General features: G+C 37.3%; 1 protein-coding gene across 2 annotated transcripts; it reads left to right on the top strand.

The window, feature by feature from the left end:
* Window positions 1–207: 207 nt before the first annotated feature.
* LOC135734474 (uncharacterized) lies at window positions 208–11,059 on the top strand. 2 transcript variants are annotated; one of them, XM_065253334.1, is made up of 10 exons: window positions 208–326; window positions 2,058–2,148; window positions 3,377–3,427; window positions 3,610–3,720; window positions 3,805–3,849; window positions 4,680–4,739; window positions 4,824–4,868; window positions 5,514–5,722; window positions 6,672–6,831; window positions 10,948–11,059. In XM_065253334.1, exons 4-10 carry the CDS (start codon window positions 3,699–3,701, stop codon window positions 11,019–11,021), a joined length of 615 nt encoding a protein of 204 aa, XP_065109406.1. In that variant the 5' UTR covers window positions 208–326; window positions 2,058–2,148; window positions 3,377–3,427; window positions 3,610–3,698; the 3' UTR covers window positions 11,022–11,059. The 2 variants fall into 2 exon arrangements, with proteins under 2 accessions (XP_065109406.1, XP_065109405.1); XM_065253333.1 differs by having other exon boundaries at window positions 3,661–3,720.
* Window positions 11,060–11,579: the final 520 nt, after the last annotated feature.

Here is an 11,579-nt window from a genome sequence, read left to right on the forward strand (position 1 = left end):
TATCTTGAGAACTAAGCCCACAGATATCTACCAATAAAAGACATTTCAAATTATTACATTATTGTCACACACACATATGAGTTAAAGAGATAATTTACAGCTATGGAAAAAAATAAGAATCTTAATTTTGTCCAGAGCTTTATATATACTGTAAATACACACACATACGGAAAATCTCTGCTCTGATCTCGACTGATATTTTGTAGACAGCTACAGCAAGGCTAGAGACAAGGTCAACCAAGCAACAGTGACCTCAAATTTGGAAAGTGACCTGGAAGAAGAAGCAGGCAGGAAGATTGTCACACCTGCTCGGTACCTCGATTCAGGTAAAAGAAAGTTTGGTGGCTGTTTGTTTTGTGTAATTTTATTACTTTCCATTTCTCCATACATGCATACATACATACATACATACATATATATTTTAGGGATGTAACGATTCACTCGCAACCGATTGAAAATCAATAACAATTGGTGACGATTCAAGCAAGCAAAAAACGCTCAACTTCCATGCAAATTCACTGAAAACACTTGGTTTGCTCCGCTCACGCTGCACAGTGTGCACCATACAGTTTAATGGTGTGCATATTTGACAGTGTGCACGCACCGTCAAAGTAGAAATGGCAACAGCATATATTGGGCTTTTTAAAGGGTTTGGTTTCTGCCGAACATAAAAAAAATTCCACCGATCCCGCACTTGCACTACGCACTTTTGCACTACGAAGGTGTTTAGTTTACTTAGTGTAACGCATTGTGTCAAAAAGAAAAATAGGATAGCTCACACTTCCTCACAGCTAAAGTTATTGCAGACACCAGACAGACTCAAGGAGGTGATTGGCATCTCACAACTCATACTTTATTCCCTATTAAAACTTGTATAACTGTATGTCAAACGTTATACCATCCAAAATGTTACTTAATAAACAAAATAAGATTAAAATGAGCATCAAATGTGCATACATGGATTATTTGAGATGCACGACACATACAACAGACTGCAGAGAGTTCAACAGCTTGCACACAGCTCTTAAAGGGGCCACACCTTATTTTAGTAGGATTCAGTATTCTGATTCAGCAGAATCTTAACCAATGGATTTGGTATTTGTTCGAACCCCAAAAATCTAGATTTGGTGCATCCCTACATAATATGTTGACATTGACTCATTCAAATCCGATGTGTTGGCATTTTGACTTTCCATAGACTAATAATAATCAGCACAGTGAGAAGCACCAGTCACATTTTCAGGCAAAAGGCATTAATAAGTTGAGTGCCAGAGCCATTGAGATAACAAGGTGTATCATTGTTTTCATGGCAACCAAGTGTTTTATTTATTTTACTATCTCTTTTGGCACTTTTCCAGTACACAGTACTCGGCTCGACACGGCGCGGTTTGGCTCGCTTTTCGCTCCGTTTTCCATTGGAGAAAGTACCTCCACAATTATAGTACCTGGTTGTCATAGAGACGCAACACACACCTGCTACCCACACACACAGAACAATGGAGGAAATTGAGTATGCTGTTTTTGATCCTCGGGATGTGGCTGTTTCTCACAACAAGTAAACTATTTGAAAATGACAGGGTTATTCCATGGGTTATCCACTCCGTTACTCCGCCTGGCGCGTGCAATGATGACGCAGTGAATAGTGACAATTCACTCTGACCAATCAGCAGTCTGCCTGGTTTTCACGTCACGTTTTAGTCTCGCCTCAGCTTGCTTAGAACCTCGCTGGAGGTGGTACGAAAAAGTACCTGGAAGCTTTTTTAGTGTTATAATTTGACAAAATATATTTCAAGATGAAATTGAAATGTGCAGCATTTTGTCTGAAAAATAATAAACACTTTCTCATTTATAATTTGTCTTAAATCTCTTTCGTTAAAAAAATAGTGAGAAAATCGTATCGTGAAACCATTATTGTTAATCGTATTGCATTGTGAGTTGAGTGAATCGTTACATCCTTAAAAACAAACAACAACAACAAAAATATATATAATACATATACTATATATATATATATATATATATATATATATATATATATATATATATATCTCCATTAGATGCAGATATAGATGAGCCTTTTGCCAAGAGAGTGAAGAAAAAGACACACAATTACTCCCCAGACTCCACAGATGCCAAACATGTCTTCCTGTAAGTAAATGTTGCTGAGTAACCACAACATATTTTATGTTTGTGTATAATCTTTGTCTTGTTTTCCTCAGAAATTGGCTTACTAGTATACAATGTTCCCTCTAAGCTGCGCGCGCGTGCGGCCGCGCAGCCCAGTCGAAGTTGCTGCGCAATAGATTTTTCAGACCGCACAAACGACTTTTTTTCCAGGGGTTAAACATCTGAGCATCAAAAGTGATGCAGGTTAGGTAATAAACATTTAAAATACTGACATGTGACAACCAAGCTGCATGTACGTTAGAATGTTTATTCAAAGTATCCTTAGATTAATGTTACTCTCAGGGAATCCCCAGCAGTTATAGATCGCTTGCAAGCTTCACGATGAATACGGCCATTGTATACACGCAGGGTACATTACGGCATCTTTTCTATGTATGATGTTCTCAATATATAATTCATAATCCTACGTTTATAAAGAACAACGCATTATGGTTATTAGCTGTAACATCAATATGTCAATGAACTATCATACATAAACACATAGCATTCGTATCACTCCTACCCTGCCAGAAAATACAGAGATAGATCAAAGTTCAGAAACGTAATTTTTAAACTTCTTTGGACGTCATCTTTTTCTACAATAACGTGTCACTCAACTGTTGTCATGGCAACGCTCCATGTGCGTTGTGTTAAATTCCCCACAGAACTAAGGGTGCGTGATAAGCAACGTTCATTTTGATCTAAAGAATATACACTCAGGAGTGCTGAAAACAAAGCTGTTTTTGACCAGGTAAAATTACTGTTTTCTTACAATAGCCTACTAATTAGAAATTTTTTATAAAGTATATTACAAACTTTTCATTTAGACCCTAAAGAATCATATCAACTTGTACACAAATGGCATTATATGACCCCTTTAAGTTCAACTAAACTGACTGGGAAAACACCATCATTAAACTTTCCCAAAGTACAACCATTATAAAGAATATTGAATAAAAATCAACCACATATATCAATGACATATTGATGCATTTGCTGTCATCTCTTTGAATCCCCTATGGCTAACGCAGGCTCGTGGTCATTTTCGACAGGTCGTGTGGTTGCGAATTGCTCACATTATTGAAATGTGCGCTCAGAAAAAAATAAATACATTTGCTCAGTGCTGATAAAAATTAGAGGGAACATTGCTAGTATATACTTTCAGTGAACTTCATTGATTTTCTAACTTGCTATTACCTTGTGTTTTTAGTCACCCCATCAATGGATTTCTTTTCAGCCAGACACAACGAGGACAGCCCCAGTAAGTTTTAAAACTTTTTTTTTGTTTTGTTTATACATTTTATAAACAAGTTTATAAATGCATAAACTAAGTTTTTCAGCTTCAAAGCACTGGGTTAAAAAAGCATTAAGCCTTTACTTTTTTTAGGTCATGTTATAGGTCTTCAGATTTATTCATAATGGTCTTTAAAATTCTTAAATTAGACCTGATGAAACCCTGATGTAACCAGCTCCCCCCCCCCCAATCTTTGGCAGCTTTGCTCAAAAATGTGGCTGTGACCTCAACCAGGACTATGTTACAGAGCAGTGACAAAGGTATGCCTATCATCACTAGACAACTTGCTTTTGGTGACATCATAATTCTACACAATTTTAATGTATTATTTTGCACAAATGTAGGTCCTTCTATGACCAGCACTCCGAATACAACTTCAAACACTCAGAGTAAGTTGGATTCTTGATCGTTGCCATCAAAACAATGATTAATGATCTACCGATATTGTATGCCCTCGACGTTAACAAGTCCTCTTATATGCTCCTGCTCCGAGTCCCAGGCCATAGTAGGCTATATACGGACTGTGATATCCGGCCATCAAAGCCAAAGTCTTATTTGATCGGTGAGTAATGTAGATGAACTGCAGCGCTTAACAGGGCGCTTGTTTACTTGAAAAAAACAGAAGAAATAGAGAGTCCCAGTCCCGCATGCGTACTCTGGTAAAAGTAAACAAGACTTCATGATCTCCAAACTAACCGCTCTTTTGCTCTCTCTCCCTCGCACGTATTAATCAAAATAAATCGACACAATGGTAAAAGGTCAGAAGACTGAAGTTTCATGTGGAGTATTCAGATATGTTTTTCCCTGGAATTACCACTGAGTTGAATTGTGATAAAATATGTTGTCTTCTCTGAACCGTTCTGCACATTCAGCTGACATAAACCACACTTTAAATAAATGAGAAAAAAACTATCTAGTGATGAAATGTTTCCAGTGTTGACAAAAATCTTGTGGCATTCTCCAGGTCACATGACCTGGCCAGAGACGGTCAGTCTCCTTAAAACTTACATAGGCGGTATTTCAGGAGGGCAGTCCCACTCGGAGCATTGATGATGTTAAGCGCTCTAAATTGGCCTAAGGAATCATTTAAAATTACTCAAATGCTTCAACTCTTTAGGTCACAAACTCCACAGTGTGCCTTTAAGTCCTTAAAAAGTCTTAAATTAGACATGATGAAACCTTGATGTAACCAGCTTTTATTTTTTTCTATTTTTGGCAGCTTTGCTCACAAATTTAGATGTGACCTCAACCAGGACTATGTTACAGAGCAGTGACCGAGGTATGCCTATCATCACAAGACAACTTGCTTTTGGTGACATCATAATTCTACACAATTTTAATGTATTATTTTGCACAAATGTAGGTCCTTCTATGACCAGCACTCCGAATACAACTTCAAACACTCAGAGTAAGTTGGATTCTTGATCATTGCCATTGCCATCAAAACAATACAAAAACTAGTTGCCATTGTCACCTACCAATGGTTCAGTATTCTGGGACTTGTCAAAGCCTAGTAAGGTTTAGGACAGATTTTTGTTTCCATTTAACGAAGAATCAACAATGATGAAGTAGGTAGTGTAGAACTACACAACCCATGTCATTTCTCATGGGTACATGTGAGATGTCAGCAAAATGCTTAATGGAATGTTATGTCAATCACTGGTAACCACTGGGCTCAGCTCTTGTTCTGTGTAATCAGTGCCTAAGTCTGTCCGGCATCGGCAATGGACAAGTGCATCGTCTATAGTCTCAAACCTAAAGAGGATGCTTATATGACAACAAATTTTAAAATTCGGTTCATCTCTTGCTTTATTGCTCAGTGTTATTTCTGGCTCAGCAGCATATTTATTATATTTAAAATTTGATGTATTTTGTGCTCCATAATCATGTTATAGTTGAGGTAATTTGTAGAGTAGGTAGGGCCCAAACATAAACTCAAGCCCAGGGGCCCCTAAGACCCTGCCTTGCACACACTCATACCTGAACCTATTTGTAAGTTCTTGTGGTCAAAATAACCATAGGACAATTGCTCAGATGTATTTTTGTATTTCAGATGATTCTTGTATACCAGCATATGTGAGGGCCATCTTTATTAAACTGGACAAGATCGAACTCTCTCTAGAGACCATTCAGTCCATTTTAACCAAAAACATGGGTTCTGATGACCCTGAAATTGAAGAGCTGACCAGGTCACTACAGACTCCAGCCCAACTTGAAGAAGCTTCTGACAAGCTAAAGGACACAGCTCACAGAAAGAAAGTGGTATGTGAAAATAGGACATTGCTGTATTATAGTTTTGGGCGATATGCTCCATTTTCATATTGGCCTATCATCAGCCTGTGAGATTGGCAATACACAATATTATCGTAAGGAGGGCGGGGCTTACTTATTTGATCATTAACTTGCTAATCTACTTATTAATTTGCATGTTTAATAGCTTAATTTTAGATATGAGAATCTTTTTCTTTTTTGCTAGAAAAGGATTTTATTAATAGGCTCAATCAAGTTATTTGCCTACTGACTGCGGCTTCTTGTTTTGCCTGGTATTTGTGTTTTATTTTTTTTCTTGTCAAGCTAGGACATTGGGATTCTGAGGTTGAAGTGTGTGTGGGAAATTGTGTTAAAGTTTGCAATGTTTGTTTGACCGGGGTGCGGCCGTGTCCCGCACTTTCAACGCTAAATATCTGTATGTTGCCCAAAGTGATATAAACACCTGGTATATATCTCACAACATGTTGTTGAACCTGTGTCTTATGGACTTAAAAAAAATTGTTTGTCTATATATGTGCAGATTGATTGCTTATTTTGTTTATATAGCAGTTGCTTAATGAAAGTATAGCTAGCTGTAATTACCTCAGCAGCTGTATCAGATCCGCCCTTTACCTTAAGTTTTGTGTGATGTACTTTTTCCTTGCTGTTTTAGTGTAAGGTAAATTGTTCAAAGTTATTGCGTTAACATGACCAAATGCATTGTCAGTTTATTCAGCATAATCGGTTTAAGAATGTGCATGTGAAGTTGAAGCAGAAATGGACATGGTGATATCGCAAGTGTTAGGCTATGTGGTAATGTTCTTATGAATTTAGGCAAGGCAAATTGTAGTTACTAATATTTAATAATGCTATAATTTTATAATAGGAAATTTTATTATAATTTTATAAAAGGAAATTGTCCTATCAGATAACTATTTTTCTGCATTAATTCTCTTTACAGGTTGATTATCTGTCACTGCTGGGTGGTAAATCTCCTGGTGACTCTGTACGACGGATAATGCGAAAAATTGGAACAAATGCTCTTTGGGCCAATTACAGTTTGAAGGGTCGAAAGGGGAAAAGAAATTTTCAGGACCTGGCTATATATCCCATCATAATCCGTAAGTTGTTTTTATTTTTGAAGTTATTTTGTGACCCAAGACCTTTTCACTCTCATTCCTACTATATAATTGGAGAGGGATTCGTTCAGGCATGAAAATCCCTCACCTTTCGGCGAAATTCGCCGTTTTGAAGCCAGAATAGGTGACCCACGTGAATCGTGTATATTCGATAAGAAACTTTTTTTGAGGGGGTGGGGGGTATTGCGCGCGCCCATCGCAGTCATCCAAAATGTATCCCAGACATTAGGTTTGTTTGAGTTCATGCTGCGCTGCAAAAACAGACAGGCAGGTGACATCAAAGTACCACGAGAGTGAATCGAGATGTCATAAGGACATTTGCTTTCAAACCGCTCTCGCGCTACTGTGATGTCATCTGCCTTTCTGTGTTTTTAGTCATGCACGCTTGTTGAAGATGCGTAGAGCGACTGCATTCTTGACGTAAAGTCAAGTGGAAGACACAAAACGCTGTAAAACTATCACTGTAGAAGTCTGAGGCAACATATAAATTAAAACAACATATATATATATATATATATATATATATATATATATATATATATATATATATATATATATATATATATATATATATATATATACAGTCTTGTTCAAAATAATAGCAGTACAATGTGACTAACCAGAATAATCAAGGTTTTTAGTATATTTTTTATTGCTACGTGGCAAACAAGTTACCAGTAGGTTCAGTAGATTCTCAGAAAACAAACAAGACCCAGCATTCATGATATGCACGCTCTTAAGGCTGTGCAATTGGGCAATTAGTTGAAAGGGGTGTGTTCAAAAAAATAGCAGTGTCTACCTTTGACTGTACAAACTCAAAAATATTTTGTACAAACATTTTTTTTTTCTGGGATTTAGCAATCCTGTGAATCACTAAACTAATATTTAGTTGTATGACCACAGTTTTTTAAAACTGCTTGACATCTGTGTGGCATGGAGTCAACCAACTTGTGACACCTCTCAGCTGTTATTCCACTCCATGATTCTTTAACAATTCATTCACATTTCTTGGTTTTGCTTCAGAAACAGCATTTTTGATATCACCCCACAAGTTCTCAATTGGATTAAGGTCTGGATATTGGGCTGGCCAATCCATAACATTAATTTTGTTGGTTTGGAACCAAGACTTTGCCCGTTTACTAGTGTGTTTTGGGTTATTGTCTTGTTGAAACAACCATTTCAAGGGCATTTCCTCTTCAGCATAGGGCAACATGACCTCTTCAAGTATTTTAACATATGCAAACTGATCCATGATCCCTGGTATGCGATAAATAGGCCCAACACCATAGTAGGAGAAACATGCCCATATCATGATGCTTGCACCTCCATGCTTCACTGTGTACTGTGGCTTGAATTCAGAGTTTGGGGGTCATCTCACAAACTGCCTGTGGCCCTTGGACCCAAAAAGAACAATTTTACTCTCATCAGTCCACAAAATGTTCCTCCATTTCTCTTTAGGCCAGTTGATGTGTTCTTTGGCAAATTGTAACCTCTTCTGCACATGCTTTTTTTTAACCGAGGGACTTTGCGGGGGATCCTTGAAAATAGATTAGCTTCACACAGACGTCTTCTAACTGTCACAGTACTTACAGGTAACTCCAGACTGTCTTTGATCATCCTGGAGGTGATCATTGGCTGGGCCTTTGCCATTCTGGTTATTATTCTATCCATTTTGATGGTTGTCTTCCGTTTTCTTCCACGTCTCTCTGGTTTTGCTCTCCATTTTAAGGCATTGGAGATCATTTTAGCTGAACAGCCTATCATTTTTTGCACCTCTTTATAGGTTTTCCCCTCTCCAATCAACTTTTTAATCAAAGTACGCTGATCTTCTGAACAATGTCTTGAACGACCCATTTTCCTCAGCTTTCAAATGCATGTTCAACAAGTGTTGGCTTCATCCTTAAATAGGGGCCACCTGATTCACACCTGTTTCTTTACAAAATTGATGACCTCAGTGATTGAATCCACACTGCTATTTTTTTGAACACACCCCTTTCAACTAATTCAACTAATTGCCCAATTGCACAGCCTTAAGAGCGTGCATATCATGAATGCTGGGTCTCATTTGTTTTCTGAGAATCTACTGAACCTACTGTTAACTTGTTTGCCACGTAGCAATCAAAAATATACTAAAAACCTTGATTATTCTGGTTAGTCACATTGTACTGCTATTATTTTGAACAAGACTGTATATACACATGTATATATACATATATATATATATGTATGTATGTATGTATGTATGTATGTATGTATGTATGTATGTATGTATGTATGTATATATAGACTGACATTGCAAAGTGACCTGAAAGATTTTTTATTGAAATGGATTGGAACGAATGATGGACATAGGCTACTCCTCGCTTGTAAGTTACTTAACTTAGTAAAACTGCAAAATAGTGCATGAAATGCTGTTAATAAGAACATAATGTTAATAATACTGTTAATAAGAAAGTTTATCGTTTACATTAACTATTTGAGCGACAAAGATGCTAAAGTGAGTTGTTTTCTGTGGGCGCGCATACGTGCACAAACTCAAAAGCCCAGGCACGAAACGCGTGTTACACAATCACGCAAACACATAATTTCTTTGGGCTTGACAGGAGATATACACACAAATTATCTTGTAATACCAAAGTCTCTCCAAGTATTCTCAGTATTCTCATAAAAACAGTCATTTATTATAAGTGAGCAGTTGATCATATGTGTCAGTGTATAGATCAGCGCTCCTCCGGTCTTAAAGGGACAGTTCCTCTTAAAAGAAATGCTTATGTTTTAGTCATTATGTTATTCAAACTACAAAAGACAAAAAAAAAATCACTTTTATAGCTTTAAAAAGATCAATTATATTTAATTTATATAAATAAAACAGTGTTTTATTAATTTGATACTGTTTCTCTACCTATTTAATACTGTTAGATCTTACTTTATTTGTAACTTTGTTATTTTCTATTTTAATTCAATTCAATTCAATTTTATTTATATAGCACTTTTCACAATTGTTAGTTGTTTCAAAGCAGCTTTACATTAATAGATGTGGGAAAAAAACACAGAATAGCGAGCGTACTAGTTATGTGACGTATACAGTAAAGTATTAGGTTAAGCCAATTGTGGCGTACTCTCCAGGGGATGAAAAAAAACCCTAGGAGAAAAACCCATGGCTAGTCCAGAGGGGAAAACTCCTAGGAGGAAAAAAACCCTTTAGAGAGATTCATATATATTAATATTTTTATGCTTGTAATTTCTTGATTTGTTCTTATTTTATTTTCCAACATCACTTATTTGCTGATCTGAAAATTATTCAACCCATGACTCAAAAACCATAATGTAATTGATTTAACCAGTACTATATTGTAAAATTAAGTAATTTTAAATGTCATGTAGGCCTTCAGGTCCACCCTATTCCAAGGTCAACTTTAAATTGTATGGCCTTGCGACTGATGGTCAGATTTTGGCTAAATAAAATTATTGCAGATGTAAAATAGTAAGGGAATGCTACTTGTTACAGCTTTCCACATTTATCAACCCATTTAATTAAACATGGTTTCAGTTACTAGTCAAATGTTTACATTTTAAATTTACAATCTAAATTGTCCGTCAGAATTAAATAATTGAAATAATGGTCATAATGTATTTTTTGCGTATGTTATGGTGTGCGTTTTGTTTCTGCGCACGTGTGGGGGTGTGGTGGGGATGTTGGGTTCCTTCCTTCTTTTTTGTCCTTGGCCAATCATACGCCTGAAAAATTAACAAGTTAAGTTACAGCATGTCCCCTAATGAGGCCATAATATTTATACTGGGGGAGTCCCCCCACCTCCCGGCCCCATCAGAGGCCACATCGGCCCTCGAGCACCCTTCTCACCTTTTTCACCCATGACCCGTTTTCATGCCTGTTAGTTTGTTTGTCTGTCTTACCATTCCTATACATAGTTCCCACAGGCTACGTCACGATCACGTGATCTCCCCTGAGACATAAAAGGGTTCATCTTGAAATGTTGAAACTACAAGGCTACAACAATTTTTTCAATTACTGCTTCAGCTACATTAATGTACTGTAATACTTTTCTGATTTTTTTCCTTCTTTGCCTTTATATTTAGAGGCCTGCCAGAAGATCCACCCCACGACTCTTCAAAAAACGATTGAGAACTGTGTAGCGGATACATTACGATAAGCTCCACACAGAATCACTCAGGTCAGTGTTAATTTGTTTGTTTAAAAGACAAGGATGTAAAGTATTCGCTTTTCAGCAAATTATGCTTTTTTCACATACATTTGTGACTTGTGTCAATTTATTTTTTATAAGAATTGTCATGACTGCTGGGTGATAGATGGCTGTGTGATCTGTGTGTGTGTGTTGTTTACCTGTGGTGCCGGTTCCTCGTGTGTTCACTAACTCCGCCCCCTTGTTTCGGTAATTGTTCACCGGTGGTGTCTCGTTTACCTTTTCCTTTATATTGCACGTAGTCCTGTCTTTCGTTGCGCGCTCATTGTTTTATCACAGTCCTGCTGCCCTGCCTTGTCTTGTCAGTCGCTCTCTGTCTCTTCCTCTTGTTACCCCAGGTTTGGTTTTCGGCGTTCGGGGACTCGTCTTCGCCCGGACCGCTCGCTTGTGGATTACTGGAACTCATTGACTTTGTTTGTCTCTCGGTACAGCTGGTTCGCTTCGTTTCTAGGCGGTACACCAGCTGTCTCTGTTTCTCTTCAGTTTGCATCATGACCCGTGAGTGGA

Source organism: Paramisgurnus dabryanus, chromosome 1 (genome assembly GCF_030506205.2).
Source record: "Paramisgurnus dabryanus chromosome 1, PD_genome_1.1, whole genome shotgun sequence".
Taxonomy (NCBI): Eukaryota; Metazoa; Chordata; class Actinopteri; order Cypriniformes; family Cobitidae; genus Paramisgurnus; species Paramisgurnus dabryanus.

Coding starts and splice junctions, on each gene's coding strand:
- LOC135734474 (XM_065253333.1), top strand. Junction 3,850..4,679: donor TACAACTTCAAACACTCAGA/GTAAGTTGGATT, acceptor TATTTTTGGCAG/CTTTGCTCACAAATTTAGAT. Junction 6,832..10,947: donor TATATATCCCATCATAATCC/GTAAGTTGTTTT, acceptor CTTTATATTTAG/AGGCCTGCCAGAAGATCCAC.